General features: G+C 35.4%; 1 protein-coding gene across 25 annotated transcripts in view; it reads left to right on the forward strand.

Annotated features, from left to right (window-relative positions):
- LOC105205626 (calcium/calmodulin-dependent protein kinase type II alpha chain) overlaps window positions 1–20428 on the forward strand; it is a 99655-nt gene that overhangs the window by 30371 nt on the left and 48856 nt on the right. For all 25 annotated transcript variants that reach the window (XM_039449735.1, XM_039449724.1, XM_039449725.1 and 22 more), the window contains exons 3-7: window positions 5141–5200; window positions 16955–17009; window positions 18275–18413; window positions 18723–18825; window positions 20205–20383. In XM_039449735.1, coding sequence (XP_039305669.1) covers window positions 5141–5200; window positions 16955–17009; window positions 18275–18413; window positions 18723–18825; window positions 20205–20383 — 536 coding nt within the window. The remainder of the gene's footprint in view (window positions 1–5140; window positions 5201–16954; window positions 17010–18274; window positions 18414–18722; window positions 18826–20204; window positions 20384–20428) is intronic.

Here is a 20428-nt window from a genome sequence, read left to right on the forward strand (position 1 = left end):
GTGCAAGTATGCATTAATAGAGAGAGAGAGGGGGGGGGGATATCGCGCAAAGGGAGGCCGTGCCTCATCTTGGTTGAGCCGAACAAGTTGCGAGCACTCGGAATTGCATAATTTCCTTCCGCGAAATCGGCGCGGAGCGCATTCGTTTCCTTCGTCTCTCGTTCAATTTATAGCCATTTTCTGCGGGTACGATGCGGTGAGATAAATCTATCTTTGGCGCCGCGCCGAGGCGTGGCGAGGGTAAAAGGTAAAAAGGTGTCAGGGTAAAAGAGAAATCCTCCCTCTATTCCTTTTGTCCTTCCGTGCTCCTTGCTCTTCTCATCTGCAGCTTTCTCCGCTTCATCTTGCCCCCTCCTCCGTTGTTCTCTCTCTCTCTCTCTCTCTCTCTCTCTCTCTCGTCCTCTTGGACAAGAATCGTTCGCTCGTGCGAATCAGCTCAGACTACGACCTTGCTCCAGTGACCTCTTGACCTAATGGAGGCTGCGGTCTCCGCAATATGGCGTATGCGCTCCCCGCGCAAACGAATAAAGCCCATATCTTGGGAAGGAAAGGGAAGCGAATACTCGATTAGCGAGCCAGGCAGAGCCAGGGGAACCCTGAACCAATCGTTACGAGGAGCAGAAGGAATAGAAATAGGAATAGGAATAGGAATAGGAATTTCTCAATTTCCTCGCGATTCGATTCGACTCGCGCTCGCTCGACTGTCGTTTCCCCCGTCATTTCCGATTCCGAGACAGCGCGACCGGCTATGATACGTAACGATACGGTGCACTTGTATTCTCTGCCTGTCTCTCCGTTGTCGGACACAACTTTTTCCACTCCTTTGTGCTGCATGTTGAAACGTACCTACGATCGTTCTTCACGCTGCGAAATTATTCAGGCCAGTAAGCCCCGTCTCCCGTGGAGACGTACGAGATCGTTTATTCATTCGTTCGTTTATGTAGCATTTCGTCCTCGTAACGAACGAAACCAATGCTGCAACGATACTAAATGAATTGCCATTAATTGGCATTGGATCGATGCCAATTATTACGTTCAACTCGTAATAAAATGCAAAGAAATTATGGCTGATCAAAAATGCGCGTTTAATTTTTTAGCTATTACGTTACCATCATTTCTTTCTCTTAATAATTAAATAGTCCCATGTTAGCCACATTTATAATATTTTATAAATGTGTTTTTCTTGATGAGAACATTGATGACTATCAATGGCAAATAACTCGGTTTTGTCAACGACAAAAAGGTTTATAAAGGAAAACGTTACATGGTCGAGTAGTTGCGAATAATCTAAGGCAGTTTAATAAATTAAATTATGCATTCGACGCATTGCGAATTGCTCACGCAACGCTCGACTCTTCATTTAAACTTTACTTTTTTTTATCGTTTGAAAGTTGAATACGGCAGAAATTTGTTCGTCATCAATTCGAGCGGTGGAATTTTGCCGCTTTCGACGAATACTTAATTAATCGAGCGATATGGTCGGGATTTCGTTGGCGTCGCAATCATTTGAATTTCTAATTCACGGCTTTGAACCACAAAGAGAATCACGAGGAGACTAGCCATGTTTCCTGGCATACGTGCTGGCATACTGCATTGGTGCAATCGCGTTTTCTTGTCTGTCTCTTGGAATTTTTTACGGTTGATTCCACTAGACTTTTTGTATAATATTACTATTATACAAAACTACTTTGATAATATTACTATTAAAACTTGTGAAGATTATTTGGTATTTTGTTTAATATTAATTTTGTATAAATTTATCGAAAAAATTGTGCATCTTGAGAGAGAGAGAGAGAGAGAGAGAGAGAGAGACTGTTTTTTTATTTGTCAATGAAGAAGTGTGGCCATGCATGCGTGCGATTTTCTTCACAGTGTTAATAATTCTTCAATGCCGTTCAGAAATCGAGAAGAAAAAATGCATCATTATTTCTGTAGCCTTATCACGCATGATAGATCAAGGGTGTCTCGCACTGTCTCCGCATCGGGTGTCTCGCTTAAGCGAACGATAACTTTTATTATTGACTCGTGACATTCGCGCTCTGTCGAGTGGATGCTTCCTATGAATCGGCCTTGCGATGGAAACGATCAACCTTTCGACTATGAGTACCCTTTCGTCGATCCAACCGCGTTACGAGACGCTCTAAGGACACGCGCATCGATATTCGTCTTTCCGACAGCATCTTTATGAAACGCCTGATTGCCGCAAAGATGAAACTGATTGCGCGGAAATATGATTTTTCCGCACCAACATTTCTTTCATAACCATCGATCGTTATAATATTGAAGCAAACGCGGATTGTAACAGCAATTACAAATAGGTTCAGTCGATGATTAATTGTGTATATTCGTTGAACTTTTAATTAATTAATTAGATTAAAATACAAATATGTGACTTTTTGTGAGTTGGCTAATTTGCAACATGTACTATAGATTCTCTTGTGGATCGATCGACCGCTCGTATAAGTAGTATATGGATAATTCTTATGAAAAATGCATACGCACACATACTTAAGGGCAAGCTGTCACACAGAGAGCTGTCTATAATGAGATAAAAATAAGAAAATACATTTTTCTAACGAGCTGGTTTGCCGCGTAACCTGCTGGAAATGATCCGCTCGTTTGCATGTGCGCGTTTGTGTGTTACGCGCAACTTTCTCTCTCTCTCTCTCTCTCTCTCGTTTTTATCTCTTTATAGATATATATTTTTATATAGATAGTGTTAATTATTGGACGGGGGTGAAGGTGATCGCAAGGGCTGTTACGCAGACACGCCTCTATCGATTGGTCGACCGTCACTTACTACAAGTAATGAATAATCTGTTTGCGAAAGCAAATAGATTTGTATATTTTTACTCGTTTAATCGGGATGATCCTTTACATTTTGTCGCAAACAGAAATTGATGCGATTGATAAGCGTGCCATTGTAAATACGTCTGCATAAATTGAGATGGTTTGTCGAGTTACGCAAAGGTCATGTTACATAAGCTTTTCTTTCTCTTATGCAACTACATTTTTTTTATGTAAGAAGCGGTAATTCGATATGCATTTAAAGACGTTATAACGATTTTTGAGGAAATCAAGAAAGAGATAAATAGAGGGAAGAAAATATTGTAACGCTTCGCACAACTCGAATACGATCGAATATTATGGTTTCTTTTTGTGTAACGAGAAGCTTGAAGGGAAAGAAAGATTGGGACAAAAAGAAAATGAATTTTCAACGCTCCCACGAATATTACATCGCGCGACTTATCTACGACTTATCTACTAATTGAGTCGCAATTCGGATCTACAGCATTGAATGCAATTTTACGTACAACGTAAGCATTCCGCTCAGCTATGAAACGCTGCTGGAATTTGTCAATCAATTTGCGTATCTCGTTGCGATGCGTACATGCGAGTTTTCTGGGAGTAATTTTGTCTACGTAACATCCGGAGAATTATTATTCCTGTATTATTAATAAACCGTAACACGTGATATACGAGTATATTGTAATATTAAGCTTGCACTTGTTTAGTAAAAAATTATAAAAGCATTATTAAAGTAAGCAATAGGAAAGTAATTTTCTTAGTTGTGATTTTTTTCATTGAAACTGATTTATATTCAAGTATATTAAGCGTATATTTAGCATTGTTTCTTTTGACGCAATTTATATATAATGTGTCTTTAATTACTCGTGTAACGTGGAATCGTAACTTTTGTTACTTCAATTTTACTAATTTATTCATTATTTTCTGTATATTTAACTTGTTAATTTATGAAAATATTGATATAAGAATTATATTCTTGTATGCAGAAAGATGAACAATTTTCATCATGTTACAGCAATATAAAACAATAATAAGGTTAATTTTTTGATAGCTCTATATTAATTTGTTACACATGTCTAATATATTATATTACGTTTCAAGCACGTTAGAGTTATTTTTCATGTAAAGTTTATCGGTCAAACTTTGAACAAAAATTCCAATAAAATAGTAACATTATACCTCTCGTTGATTGATTAAACAATTAGTGTCTTTGATATTAATCATTTTAGTTTCTATATCGGTAAGAAAGAATAAGGAAACATTAATAGAAATGATATTTACAAATGTGCATACTTACGTGCGTGCATACGTGCGAGCGAGTGTTGCCTAAATTTTTTTCCTATCTTTGCCGATGATTATCTTTCGCGTAGCTTATACGTAAATGGCTGGTGAAACTCTTTAGCATATTGCAAGTGGAAAACTCGACTTTGTCGAGTAATCTACTTTTTTTCACGGGCGCGAAAAACGGGAAGCTTTCGAGTGCTCGTTCGCCAATTTGCTTCGTGTTTTTCGCGATTCTTGCACGACTTTATATTACGCTTGTCACTTTTGACACTTTAAACACTTTTTATTTCTCGAGTCTTGTAAAAAAAAATAGCTACCACGGTGAAGAAATTTATATATGGCAGTTTACGATCAGCATTATATTTACCTGTGAACAAGTGTAATTTTTAAGTGAAGAATGCTGTTCTATCGCACAATGTAGAAATCCTTTTATTACACCTAAAGTGACTTATATTTGATTTTATAATAATATTATTTGCACAAAATTATAATAATTCCATGTAATACTTAACGAAAAATGCTGTATATTTATACATACGTACATGTACGAGTACATCTCACACACACACACACACACACACACACACACACACACACACACACACATACATATGTATACTTTGTAAAATTAGAAAGTGTGAGATAACCGAGAAAAACTTTCATTATTTTATATTTTTGTTATTGTTGCGATATTCATTGTCAGGACATACCGCCTTGAGCTATTTTAATCAAATGGCCATCAAATATTACACAGAGAATCGATTCTCGATGTCGCGATGTCGTGATGGCGTAATGTACGTAAGAGGGTAACGGAAAATAATTCTCAAAACGAGTCTACTGTCGATAAATGCAATTTTCTCATGCTTCTTAGTGAATTAACTTGGGACAAACTTGTTGAAAAACCTCGTTACCTAGTATAGAAATTTGATTCTGTCGTGCTACGATCGAACGAGGTAAACCCACATGGGCGACATACACATTTGACATTACGTTACGTGAAATCATGTATACGTGTGAATATTTAACGAAATATATTCTTTAATTACAGATTTCCAAAAACTCGAACGTGAAGCGCGGATATGTCGAAAACTGCAACATCCAAATATTGGTAAGTTAATTTCATGCACGTTATACGCGAAGTTCGATCGGTTCGATAAAAAGTTATAATCGTATATACTACCGTCGTATGTTAATTTTATGTCACATTCTCGAATATATGTTATTATGGATAATTAAATTGAGTTACTAATCGATATTGACGGCGAGTCTTGGAACTTAATCCGAGTAGGCGTTCCGAAGTGAAATGATGAATAATCTGCACGTGACACGATTGTGGTATACGTGGCCGGCATCGCGAGTAGATATCTCCCACTTTGGTCAGACATGCGTTCTCTACAATCACTGCTTATCTCCGACAATAAATTACAACGATCGCGTATCAAAATTGTTTTCATCACAAAAGTAGAGCGTTTAATAAAATATTATAAATTGATTAAAACGATCAATGCTAATTTTATTTAAATTTTATTATTAATTGATTTTTTTCTGACAATCTGCAAGTTATTTTTTGCATTTCTCAGATGAATCGCTGAATCGCTTTTTTCACATCTTTTTTAAAATATACAGTAAAATCTTTTATAACAATCATATCGTGTCGATAAATATTACAAAAATCGAATACAGGCAACACGCAATATTGGAATTCAATAAAACAAGAGAGAGAGATGCACAAGTGAAACGTACTTGTGCTTCGATACCTCTAACGTTTTCATTCTTTATGTTTCGGTCATCACTTGTACATACTATTGGGTATTTCTTTTAACGCATTGTGATAATACAATAATTAGGACAAATTTTTCTTTTGAGAGAAATTGCAACTTTACGTTACGTTAATTTTTTTATCCTAAAGATAAACGAATATGTCATGAATGGTATATGTAATAAAGTAAGGTAAATCTCACCTTAAAATATTGCGTATATTTTATTAAATATTTGAATTTTTGAATTTAAATAAAACTGATTTTTAATTTTTATCAAGTACGACAAAACGTTCGCACCCGTTTTTCACGAATCTGTCACACTTTTCTCGAACAAATATTTGTTCCATTTGTTTTTGTTTTAATATACGAAATTTTCACGCAAAAATTCCGGTTTTTTCCTCCGAGCTTTCGCGGACGTGTTACATATTTGTATATAAAGAGACGTCGATTGATCGATACATGCCGAGACAGCAAAAAATATTCATATTCTGGATGGAATGAAGGAGAGCGGGGTCATAGATTACATTTAAGATTATGGAATGTGGATGCATATTTTCAGCTGTTAAGACATAGAAGTTCGTTAATCGTAGATCGAGTATATTTTTTTTTATCAAGTACATAGATGGGCGAGATCCAATTTTTTTTTTCCAATTTCTCGGCCAAGTTTGTTTAAAAAAAAAATTTTAAGAGTTGCAAGAGTTTCTAATAATCTTTTTCCATTTCTCTGGACGCACATGCGACATCGTATTGTTTTCCATAGAGAAATGGAGAGATTTAAAAAAATGGTACGCGATATATACCATACATCGAGAGAGGCTAATGTAAAGAAAATTATCAATATGAAATTTAATTTATTAGTCTTGTATATTTATAAATTCAATGTTTATAAACGTTATAGCATTTTCTTTGCAAATTTTTCCATGTATAGAATTTTTTAATTTTAATTTTAATTTTCATATTTAATTTGATGCTAATCTTAATTAAATAACCGTAATATCGCTAAAATTCGTTAAGAGTATTAATATTAATATAATTGAGAAAATGAAAACAAACATCTCGCAAACAATTTAATTTCGCAATTGTCCGATTTGGTAAAATACCTGTACGCTTATAGTTTAGTTGAAAGATTTTCAGATTTCTAGTCTCTCTCGTTAAGTTGTGTGCGGAGCGTGATACTTAAATGGCGTGTCGAAATAGTGGAAAAAGTTAAACGCCGTTTCAGAGTACGTTGTTCCACTTGTGAATAAATCGTCGTTGCACACAATGTTGCATGTATGGTGTAATCTAGATAAAATGTAAATTACGTCCCGTTCTGCCGTATATTCGATGTATAATGTTGCAAGTGCAATTAATCTCGTGTCTCTCATCATTATTTTCTCGACTTATGAATTACCCACTGTTTTTATAATCATTTTATTATGCGTTATTATATATTAAATTCTTGATGAGTCGATTGTCCCAGTCGATGTCATTTGATACGCTTTATTGAATTACCCTGATTCTATTATAGCAGCAGCATGTAGATTATATCGTTCGGTTTATTCAAATTCTTATTATTGATTGTGCACATGTACGGCTACTAGAATTATATCAAAAGTTATACTTAAAGGATACGTTTTTAACTTATTAGAATAATTCACTTAAAACGACTAATTTATCTTACACTTTAACTCTTTTACGATTATCTCAAATTTTAATAAATTCAATCTTCTTCAAGTGCTTGAAATAAATCTTAAATTAACTTGCTTTGATATTATAAATATATAATAATATACAAGTTATACGTCATTTTAGAAACGTCATTTTCTTTGGAACAATTTATTTCAAGGTTTCATATATTTTTATACTTAATCATAGATCGCACAAGGTAGAAACGCGCGTGAATTAGGTTTAGCACGCTCTTGCAGCTCGCGTAGGAGGCTTCCGTATAATTTGATTTTCCGCGGATTACACGACTGGTGTCTCAAGACGTTGGAAAATGCTATAACGTTCGATGATAAATTGTATAAAAGCGCCCTGCCATTGTCTCGTCATCGTTAACTCAATGAGCAGAAATATTTCATATTATAAATAATGCGATAAGGAATTATTATAATCGCTAAAATTCTTAAATTATTTTCAATATCAAATAGAGTTGAGTAATTATTTTGGAGTTAACATTTTCGTGGAGACTTGAAATTTGTGTGTTAAAAAATACGTTGTTAAAGCTCGGTGCAGACTTAACATATACGATACTGTGTAATACTCTCTCTCTCTCCCCCTATATGTATATATATATATCCTTATTTTTTATATATTTTATCTCTCTCATCACACCACTTTACATTACGTACCATGTCGAAAGGTTAAGTTATAAATAAATTATGAAACGATTCGCGCGTATAATCCAGCAATATGGCCAAGTGACGATTACTTTAGATACGCGCAAGAAGCATACTAACATAGAAAAGGGAGACAAAAAATATAACTTTAAGGTCGACGAAATTGGTACGTCATGCGTCAGTCGCATTTCTTTTTTACAATAATTCTTAATTATTACATTATTATCGTTCAAGCATCTAATGATTTGCATTTATCGTTTTATACTTATCGTTGTATTCTTTTCATATCACATTTATTATTAATCGCTTTGTATTACGTGTGGATCGAGCGAATGGCGCGTTTGTCGAACATTCGACGAATCAAACACACTTTAATCGTTGATCGTTTACTAATTGTAAGTAAAGCGTAGTATTACAAACGAAGCGTATTTCATGATGAAGATTCGGGTTATTACGACGCTAATTTCAACGATTAATTCGGCGCGGCTTTGCCGTTTGCTCGAAACGAAACGAAACGAAACGAAACGAAACAACGATCGCTCGCTCCCATGGGATCGCTTACGGACGAAAATTTATTACTAGTTTTCTAATATGTGACTACTCTTCCGGACTTGCGTGTGAGTGGACGATTTGCATTCTGCACACGACGCGCGACGCACGTGCGACAACGATCGTAGGAAATTTATAGTTATTGAAATTGTATCGATTTCACGATGCTATATAGCGACGCTAAAATACACGAGACATTAGCAATTGCGTCGTTGGGTTTATTGCGATAATGAATCCTGAAAATACAAAAATGCGAAAAAGCAGTCTCCCAGTTAAACTTGACTTGTTCAGGTAAAAAATCGCAGACGTGTAATCCATACGTTGATATCTTATAGCGTTACAAGTTTCGCAGTTTACGACAATTACTTAGCAAATTCTAACTGATCGAATGAAAGATTTTCTCAATAAGGAAATGTATATCACTTATTAAATTCACACCGTCTTAACTGCTTTATTTTTTAATACCGTGATATAATTCAGAACTTTCTATCTTTGCCGCTGTACTACCTTGACCTTTTCAGTGCTTCTGGTTCATTAAGCGACCTCTTCGATCACGCGTATTCGATCACTCTCCGATTGGAAGTCACGGTGTGAATTACAATACAGTCGACTGATTTACCTTCAACAGTCCTCGAACTAAATTGAACGTCTAGAAAATAAACGCTTGATTTTGCTGGCAATATCGTGTGCGACGATAATTATCAACGTATCTCGATGGGCCGCCTGCGCCGCGCTGCTATTTGTTATACCATAAATTTGACGACCGATTACAACGGCATAGTGCTGCAAGCTCTGCCACTTGAATGCGATGCGCGTCTTTATTTTCGTATAGCGAGTCTCTTCCGGACTCGTCTAAAAGTCTAACTTGTACTTGTCTAACATAGTCGAATAATTAAATTTCACGCATAAGAATATAATGACATGATAAAATTAAAATCCTTAACAACAGTATAGTAATAGCGTATATAGGAAATACGTAGTGACTTTGAAAATGAAGTGAATCGAGATATCGTGAAATTAATTCGATGCCAAAATTCCTATGACCTCCTCCGTAATTTCGAACCGTATTTTCAATTTTACCTACTTTATTCTTGGAGGAAGCAATTGCCCATTACTTTTGTATACGACGCACGCGGCTACGACCTTGAGTCGCACAAACGCAACGAGTCGTGCGTATACAAACTGGATACAAGCCAATCGGCCGCGCGTGATCCCGGGGAAAAATTTTTGGCGCGCGTGCATTTTTGCAAGTATTCGTGTCGAATAGTCAGATTGCGGTTGATCCTGTCGAGTAGTCGAACGTGAAGATTTCACCGACAACAGGTGTTTGTTCCTTTTCCCTAAACCGAATTGAGACATTTGAGACACGAATTTGCCGGATCCTTTCCGCTTTTTAAGTGCCTCGAGGTACGTGAAAGTATTATCGACTGATAAATTAATCATTATATTCTCTTTGTTTTCATCACTCTATATAAAATTGAAAATATACAACTTATTATACAGTAATATCTTTTAGTATATACATATATAAAATTTTATTTTTGAATTGAAAAAAATAGGCAAAATTTATCAGCATCGCAGGTTTTAGAATATCTAATATGAAAAAAAGATGATTAATATTAATGGTTAATATTGTAATCACAGATTTCTAGCCTTTAGTCAATCAAACATTTTGGAAATAAAGTTAGAAATAAAATTTGCGATAAAGTGAATTAGAGTAGACTGCATTTTCCTCATAACTCGCGCTTTTCTATTTGTTACGCTACGGCATAAATGCAAAAAGATGCGAAATGAGTACTCGACACTTCCTTTTTTCCTTTTGTCCGTATCTAAACGGGGAATGGGAAACTGTAATGCACATTGTACAACAATGATCGCGATCGATACTATTGACCGATTGTATCGACCGAAAATGATGGTTTATCTTTCTATTGGCTGTCGATCATCTCACGATCAGTGGCGAAAGTCACGCTCCGCCGCGAATCATCGCCGCTCGCGCTGCGGCCGGTTCGTTTGTCGACCTTAATCACTGACGACGTGACTGTTACTCTCGCGATCTACGAATGGCGCGTTCAGTGGCGTTCAGTGGCGTTCAGTGGCGTTCAGTGTAATTCGAAAAAAATCTCTATTAATATTTTACTAACTTTCCGCACATTTTCCATTTTCTTTATATTTTATCTTTATTTTGTTAAATTTCAAGTATTCTTATAATTTCTCATTTCTCTTTATGACCATATCGCCGGTTCTGTCACTAACACACACTCGGTGTTTGCGTATCCATCTTACAAAAATTTTTTCTATTTACACCGGCCGCGCGCGTGACGGTTCTACGATTGAATGATCTAAACCTTCGCACGTTCGAAGCACAGGATCTCAAAATGAACGAATGCGTGTACAGTAACGAGTACGTGCCGTCTTATTGTCCTCGCGGCATCTTGGAGAGAATGCAGATCAATACTCGGTATCCGGTCACGCCAAACGAGAGTACCGCGGCAGTATTTGCCTCTGTCGATCTCGTCTCTCTCTCTCTCTTCTCACGTACTATTCGTCCATTCGTTCGTTCGACTAAAAATTGCCTAAAGTAGTAAAGTAGAAAAAAACATTTGCCAGTGACACTATCAATAGTATCAATCTCCGCTACGATATTCCAATAATTGCATTATATATTACAATGCAACTTTTTGTAAAATTTTTTCTTTACCTCCCTTCCTATTAAATCTATTATTGTTAAATATTATTATTGTTAAAATTTGGATTTGTTTTACGTGAAAGTTAATGAGATGAAATGCTTTGAATATTCTACGTTAATACTAGATTAATTTCGCATTGAACGTGATAACGTTCGTAAATTGTGCACAAAAGTGATGACGACATAATAATAACAACGATGCAATAATTTGTATCGCCTCATTTATTCGTAAAAATAAATATCCGTCATATTACGTCTAAGCGGAAGGGAATTTATAACGTTGGTTATTCCTCTTTACGACAGAAATCCGATGACGGTTTAGAGAAGGTAATTGACACAAAATTATGGATAATAGAGGAATAATTTTTATTATATATTTTTTTTTTAGTGTTAGTGTACAGCTGAATATTTTGTTTGCAACTTATAATTTCCGACATATTTAATATTAAAGACCGAAAAATTGCCTTAAATTAGTACATTGTTTTTCATTTCTATTTCGTCGAATGAAATTTTGTTCCTTTCGTTTAACTTGAAGACTTTTATTTTAGTAGACAAGTTAGATTTCTGCATTTAATTTTTCAGATATTTTGTATCGAGTATAAAATGGTGTAAATTCGTTTACACTTTATCAACAGAATAATTACAAATGACACATCTTAACCATTTATTCAGTCTTTACGTTTTCGTTTACCGAATCAGGATGATATTAATTTTTCGACGCGACGATGGAAAGCGTTAAAGTTTTTTAGACCGGTGTGCGACGATCTCTACTGTTAACGCCAATATTTTCAGAATTTATAACAATTGACAAGATCAATGACGCATTTTCTTTATTCATCTTATGGCTCCATTCGCCGAGACTCGATCCGAATTGACACGATAAATCGTTCTCCGTGCCTCGCGGATCACGGCGCGTTTCACATAATGGCATGCGATAGAAAATCAACAAGTGATACCTATCGATCCTACCGTCAGAGTTGTGTTGCTTTTGTTTCTCATCTCACACTTTTTTTCTTCAGACATTCCGTTTGTTTTCTGTTCCTGAACTCCCTGAATTAGTGTGTACTTAAAATGAAATAGATATATATTTGAAAGTTAGTGAAAGCAAGATGGAACGTTCCAGTGCAGTCTAGTGCAGGAATAGAAAACAAGCCTATCTTCTGAAGCGACACGGAATGTTGTGCTGGATACGATTGCGTCTGCGTGTCCATCCGTAACGAAGAGAAACAGTGTGAAATGGAAATAGTTCTTTTCCAATCTTGGTCATGAACGTAGCTTATGGATGAACGTATATTTAGAACTTTAACAACGCGCGCGAAGAAAAAAATGTAAAAATGTAATACAATGTTATGAATCTCCACATTTAGAAAAATTTATTGTAATGACTAATGACAATGAGAGGGCAATGAGAAGACACTCGTACGAACACACGCATAAATTGATACAATTTGTTCTACTATTATCAGAATTATAGTTTTCGCAAGATTAATTTGCTCGAGTCTTTATACTTGGTGATTTCACAGATCTATACAGATCCATGACGAGCGATCGTGACTTTAGAGAGATCAGACCACTCGGCCTTTCTACATTGCGAGCCAAGATTAACTTGACCACAGAGATATTGTTCCATTAACTATCCTTAGACCTTGGAATAATAGCGTTACTAAGTAACGAGATTTCCTCATGTCGAAGATGTGGTCTGGTAATCGTCTTACTGTTTAACGAATTACCAGAAGCGCTCATACTCTTATCAATTCCTTCTGATGCTCTTCGACGCGAATAAATGCGAATGAACGCGATTCTATGCGCACGCGTATATAATAAAAAAATGTATATTTTAAAAAAATAGTATAAAATTTCTTAAACAAATTTTCTACTTTTACTTTTTAAAATTGATTTCTTTAAAATATGATTTGTTTTTTTAGATTTTTATTTTTTAGGAATATTTAAGTTGTAATTTTTAGAAAAACTTGCAAATGTAATTGTAGCGAGAGCATTAGCGCCGCGCACACTGCTATGTCGAGGTGTGGCTTTGAAGATCGATACTTGTGTATTAGTTTCTCTCTCTTTCTCTCTCTCTCTCTCTCTCTCTCTCTCTCTCTCTCCCCCCTTCCTCTTTCTCTCTTATTCTCTCTTTTGTCTAGGCTTTATTATATCAATTTTTTCCATTATCGTCGTAGTAAAGAAATGATGCGTATTTATGTAATATTCCATGTCTTAGAGTGACTAAAGTTTCTTTGAGTAGAAAATTGTTATGTTACAGATTTTACAAACTTTATCCTTGAATCTTTTTGCAAGTTACAGATTGAAATGTTTTTATAAAAAACGTATATTTTTCCTTTGCGAATAAAAATTCTTGTCAGGAATATTCGTTTTAGTATATTTAAACTCGTTTTTTTTTTTTATTACGTTTTATAAGATCGAAGGAGGGATCAAAAGGTGAGAGGATGAATTTCGATCCCTTCTTTTCTCACGATCTCGAGAATTATTTGAAAAGGATGCTGTAGATGAAAAGATGCATTCATGTGAACTTTGATATACGCAGAACTTGGATTTCTAGTCTGCAATTGATACCGAAAATATTATTCTTCGAATCGATATAAGGATGGAAAATTCTTATTCAAATTGAATATGAAATTAGATACGCATGTTTAAAAAATAAGAAAAGATTGTAAAAATAATATATTATTTTATGCGCGCAAATTGATATATTATGCAGTTGAGAAATAAATTGCCTAAAGTACAATGACTGTGCTTTATTAAGCAACTTATTAAGTAATAATTTGAAAATTTCTATTTTGAGTCTTCTTCAATTGGCAAAAACTTTTATTGTACTTTTACTTTTTTCCATCACATATATTCTGATAATATTATGTTTCGTCTATTTCGGATCTTCGTTTAGATTTAATGGGATTGATCGTGGTATCAAAGAAAGAGGAGCCATAAATCTTTATAATTTTTTATAATTCTTCTAAAGAAAAAAAAATTGTGATACAAAATTCTAAAATCATAGTCAAGGCAAATTTTAAGAATTTAAATGTGTCGTAATATCAATTTAATTTATCGGCATATTTATATTTCCACAAAATTTATCTGAATATGTTTATATTAATATGCAAAAAATATATACATATACATATTTCTGATTTATTCATCTTTCGAAATTTTTTTGTTGAAATTTATCTTGTCTCCTTATAAATATTTAGTAGATGTTATGAAACCTGAGAGAGGCAGGTTTTGACTCTATCGTTAATTTATGTTAAACATAGATGTCGGTTGAGGATCGGGAGGAATGAATTATGGTATTTTCCATTAACGATTCTCATCTCTCACGATATTTATATCGTTCTAAATTTTCTTTACTCGTTAACGCGAGACGACAGTCGTCGGAAATATTGGTTTTTACTAGACTGGGGAGATTTTGCATCGAAGCGAATTGTTGTGTCAACACCGCGCATTAACTGTAAAATGATACGCCTATCAAGAAAAGAGTTGCACTCATTATGGCGGTATGACGACGGCAACCCAGTTCGTTGATCGATCTCGAAATAGGTTCTATGCATAGAGACGGCGCATTGCAGGGAAAATGCCGCCGGATAGGTAAGACAAATGCAAGTAAACTTGCTAAAGACGGAGGCAAATCGAATTTTGTAAAAAAAAAAAAAAAAAAAAAAAATCTATTGAAAAATCAAGGAGGAAAATTCGAGATATCTCATATGTATATGTGTGCGCACAGGGTGAAATATGAATAATTAGAAGATTTAATTATTCCATTACTATTGTAAATTAAAGTCTTGGCAAGAGTTTGAAAATTTTTCCAATTTCGCTAGCGTAGATATTGAAATTTTATCCTTTAGCCTGTTTCTATGCATAAGCTATGCGAGTGTCTTATGTTTGTTTATAAACTTGGTCGACAACTTTTGTAACGAAGAAAACTCGCGTATTCATTAAGAAGGCAGATTATCTCGGGACAGATTTAGCACGTGCGTGAAGTGGCATTCGTATTATAGCGTCGTATTATAGCCATCGAAGGCTTCTTCGTGTTATTCTAGTCATTCTACGCACATCAGTCGAGAATGATTATTCTTATTCTTGTATGCAGAGAATGCAGAGAAAAAACATGTCATCGAATGACGGCATTTTTCGCGTTATAAAAATATCAAAGAAACCTAAGTCACGTATTCACTTGACTCTGATTAAACTTGATTTGCGGAGCAAATAGATTCTTGGATCAAACGCTCTTTCGTTGACCTTAATGTATACTAAACATAGCAAGCGTTTATTCGTACATTATATAAACGATTCTGACATATTCGAAAATCGAAAATCGAAAATCAAAAATCAAAAGTTTTACAGCTTACGACTCAATATCCATGTAGAAATTATTTATTGCGTGCGTGTGGTATGTACATGGCCTAAAGTTACAATACGATTCGATCGTGTGTAACTTGTCATATTATTATACAATTAATTACTCTTTTATTTTATTGTACAATTTTAAACACGCAAATATATCTTGCGCGCTTAAAATTTTTTAGAATACTGAACCGACGAAATAATATGTACGATAAATTGTTATTTTTATATTTTTAGCGATGAAATTAAGGCGTCAAAATTAACTTGATATCGTTGTAATATTATGGCAAGCGAGTTCGTTTTCGCCTATATTTACACACGATTGACTCGAATGGAGTTGTACCCAATTGAATCGCTTTAAATAATCGAGCGTGATCTTATTGTTGGCTGTTGGACGAGTTAATTGACGACAATCGACGATTTCCAAGAAGGCGTTACAAAAGTTGAGACAAGACGACGCGATAATTGTTCAATAACAATAAAGAGAACGATGTGAGATACCGTGTAGCGTCACGTTTCCTTTTCACGATATTCTGCCGTGGATTCAACTATTTCTGACGCCACCGGCATGCATATGGGAACATCTAATGTATCACGTTCGCGAGAGAAATTTACATCTTGTTAGGAATTGTCATTAAGCTTCCGGCAACTCGTGGAATTTAAACGGATAAAGCTTTACGATCGTACTGCACTTGTATGACGTCGATAATCGCGATCGTGAACGCCGTGAATTTCCTTAATCCAATCGTGAAAAGTTTCATCAGCACGGAAGTGTACGATGCGACAATTTATTAAGAATTTCATGATGCGAGATCCAGATACGTTTAAAATATATTGAAGAGAGAAAGAGAGAAATATGATGCGTAAAATTATTACATTGTATTTAAAATATATGAATAGTTTTTTTAATTTAAAATGTAAAATTGTATTTATTATATAAATCTTGTTTGATTTTAACAAATACAATTGTAATAAATAATAAGAAAGAGCAGAAAGCAAATGCTAAAGAGTAAAACATCTTTTAACTACATCGTAGTTATATAACACACAAAATTTTGTTAGTTTCTATATTTAAGCGTCTTTGCTGGATACGCCTGAATAGAGAAATTTTCATTCAAAATACAAAATACAATACTTTTGTAGCGAGTAATTTCACAAGTTTTATGTCTCGTCATTTTTTGTTACAGTAAGATTACACGACAGTATACAAGAGGAGAATTTCCATTATCTTGTCTTTGACCTGTAAGTATACCGAATTATTTCTGCTAAATTTCTGCTAAATCTAATTAAATTTTTTTTATATGTATGTGTGTTTTATATTTTTTTCAGCGAGACTAAATTAATTTTATTCCGTAGAGCTCACGATGACTGTAATGACGATGCATATTTTATTGTGAACATGAATTATCTTCGTGACATTTAAACTGTTGTTCAATCGAATCAATTGCATGCTTCCATTTGATTTGATACGTGACAACGAAAAGAAATTGTTGCAATCGACGTTACTTATTTGTGAAAATTACAGTTATTATCTTATTCATACATGGAATGTGAAAAGTCAATAGTTTTAAATAGATAAATAGATAAATTTATGATTTTTTTATTTTAAAAATAATGTAAGAATTAACAATCGATCAATGAAACAAGAGCAAAGTAGAGCATCATCGTATCATTAATCGACCTTTAGCACTCGCTGCAGTAAAAAACGCTATACATCTATGTTTTTATTTCAAAAGTTTATCGATTCTCGATCCGTGCAATCGTCCTGAGAATAACTCGCGATACGATCGAGCTGACAATAGGTGCGATTCTCGAGTCATCGCGATTATCTAGTCTCAACTTAATTAACAACGAGGCAATTCGTGAGCTCTAATTGCATCAAGCAGGTACCGATCTACGCAGTAGATCCTTTAATATCGTCGCAACAATCTATGCACGAGACGAAAAAATATCGCGCTTTTTCGTTTCGTTATACTATAGTATATATATTCGTAACGCGTTGATTTATCGCAGATATATGCGATAATAAATCTCGCTATGTGGCAACAGTATGACTTTGCTTCATTTGAGTCACAAGTTACGAGGAACTTTTACTTTTACATTTATTTTTCATTAACACGACACACACCATTTTCGGTTTCGTTCGCTCGTACCGTATTTTAATTTCTGATGCAGACATTTTTCGAGGATCAGTACAAGGACTGTCGTAACACTCACGACTCACGACGACTCAGACTAGATGTATACAAGCTTTGGCGTATGATGGCGTGAACAATGTACTATATGTACAATGTACATGGTACGGTGCGCATATAAATTCCACGTCATACGCCAAAGCTTGTGTGCGTTACGTCTATAACTCGACATTTTAGTTATCTTGGGCTCGCTTTGGGAGAAATCTTACCACTTTTTTTCTTTCGTTTCGCACAAAACACAAAAGGCTTAAAGAGAGGGCCTATATAGCGTACGATCTCGAGAAATGGAATTAAAACGTAAAACGCTTACAGAGTCACCGGCGGAGAACTCTTCGAGGACATCGTCGCCCGGGAATTCTACAGCGAGGCGGACGCCTCGCACTGTATTCAACAAATCTTGGAAAGCGTTCACCACTGCCACCATAACGGAGTTGTGCACCGTGATCTGAAAGTACGTAGAGAAAAAGCCAAGGGTAGTTCGCCCGTGGTCTATCCTACTTTTGTTCAATGTCTCGTTTTTTGTTTTTTTTTCTTTTTTGCAACTTGTATGCAACATGTCTTGGAAAATGTACAATCTAGACAATAATAGGACGGATTTTTTATCGTCTTCTCGATCATTACAACTTGACGACTGCGTAGACTTGAGAGTTTTTATTCAAATTCCGACGCTATTCTTCAACAAGCAGTTTATCATTCTCACTCGTCTTTAATTTCAATCGAAATTTTGCTTAAAGAAGATCTGTGCTATTTTCTGTCGCAGCCCGAAAATTTACTTCTCGCGAGCAAGGCGAAAGGGGCGGCTGTGAAATTAGCGGATTTTGGTTTGGCAATCGAGGTGCAAGGTGAAGCGCAGGCATGGTATGGTAAGTTGGCTTTGATATATTTTCGATAAATCTTCAATGAAACTTGAACTTGTCCGAGCATCATTGTCGTTGATCATCCAGTATCGAGGATGATCAATATCGTTGATCGATAGTATAATGCAAGAAATGATATATTAAAACTGTCGCATATATTTTATTTCTTGTCGTTTATTTTATCATTCACATCATTCCCCAAGTAAAAATCAAGAAAAATCAAGAAAAATCAAGAAAAATTGACTAAAGACAGTTTTACGGTTAAAACACACGTTTTGAAACGTTGCAACATTTATTTTCTTCATTAATGTAAAAAATCTCAAGTCTACTTACTTTTATAGACTTGTGAGATTCCGTTGTCGTTCGTGTCATCCGCGATGCGAACTTGGATCTTTTCGTCTACTTTGTACCCTGTCCGTTTGATTTACGTACATTCTACACTCAGATGTCTATACGAGTCGGCATATTTGCATACCAGCCAGCTGGCTGCCCGTTTTGTTCTTCTTTATGCAAAAATATGCGTGGGGAAAGTTTTCCGATAGCACGGTGAACTCTTCCGTACATGCAGACAGTTTTATAAAGAAATCTCTGCTTGTGCTTTTAAATTCTTCATCGTATTCGGAGATTGTCATCTTGCGAAGAATTTTGTTCGTCAGAAAACACAGGACGACTACTCGTCCTGTGTATCTTTCACGTCAAATATCTTAAATAATTAAGACTCTTTCTTTATATTAACAGTTACATTATTTAATTGCGTTCAGATTGGAGTTGTATCGGATTGGAGTGCTTAAAATTTCTGAAGCACCTCACGTGTACTAAATACGCAATGTATTATTCGATCGTTTCTCGCCACTTTCATCTCCACCACTTTTTGAGAACAAATTAGCACAGAGGTGCTAAAAATATGCATGCACTAACACTACGTCCGTCAAATTTACGTGAAAAAATGATTATTATTTCTCGTGGATTATAGAAATTACGTTATAGCTTTGGTGATTGAAGAATTGAAGCGAGCGAAAGGAGGAATGCAAAAATGGATCGTTTAATACAATTGAAAGACATAATCAATTTGATGAAAATAAAAATATTATTGCATTAAATTCTTTTAATAAATTTCTTACATACATATTATATATGTAATATGTATGTAATAAATGAAGAATCGGCGAGAAGGCGGTTACGCTTTGCGGTTTGCTTTTCGAGTAAAGAGAATTATAAGAAGAAGTTTAAGCAACGGGTAGTAATACTCGGCACGTGATTTTGCGCACGTAACGTCCTGATCCCTTCGATCCTTCGTGTCGCCGCCGCCCCGCCGTCCCGCCGCCGCCGCCGCGCGCCGTGTCTTTCGAGAGGAAATGATAAATGCCCGAGTGATTGATAAAAAGGTTTCGCTGGAACGCCCGGCTACCTCAGTCCGGAGGTGCTGAAGAAGGAACCCTACGGGAAACCAGTCGACATATGGGCGTGCGGTGTCATACTGTACATCCTCCTGGTCGGTTACCCACCCTTCTGGGACGAGGATCAGCATCGGCTCTACGGACAGATCAAGGCCGGATCGTACGATGTACGTCATTTATACTTGGACCATTACGTTTGCGTTTCATTACTT

Source organism: Solenopsis invicta, chromosome 5 (assembly GCF_016802725.1).
Source record: "Solenopsis invicta isolate M01_SB chromosome 5, UNIL_Sinv_3.0, whole genome shotgun sequence".
Taxonomy (NCBI): Eukaryota; Metazoa; Arthropoda; class Insecta; order Hymenoptera; family Formicidae; genus Solenopsis; species Solenopsis invicta.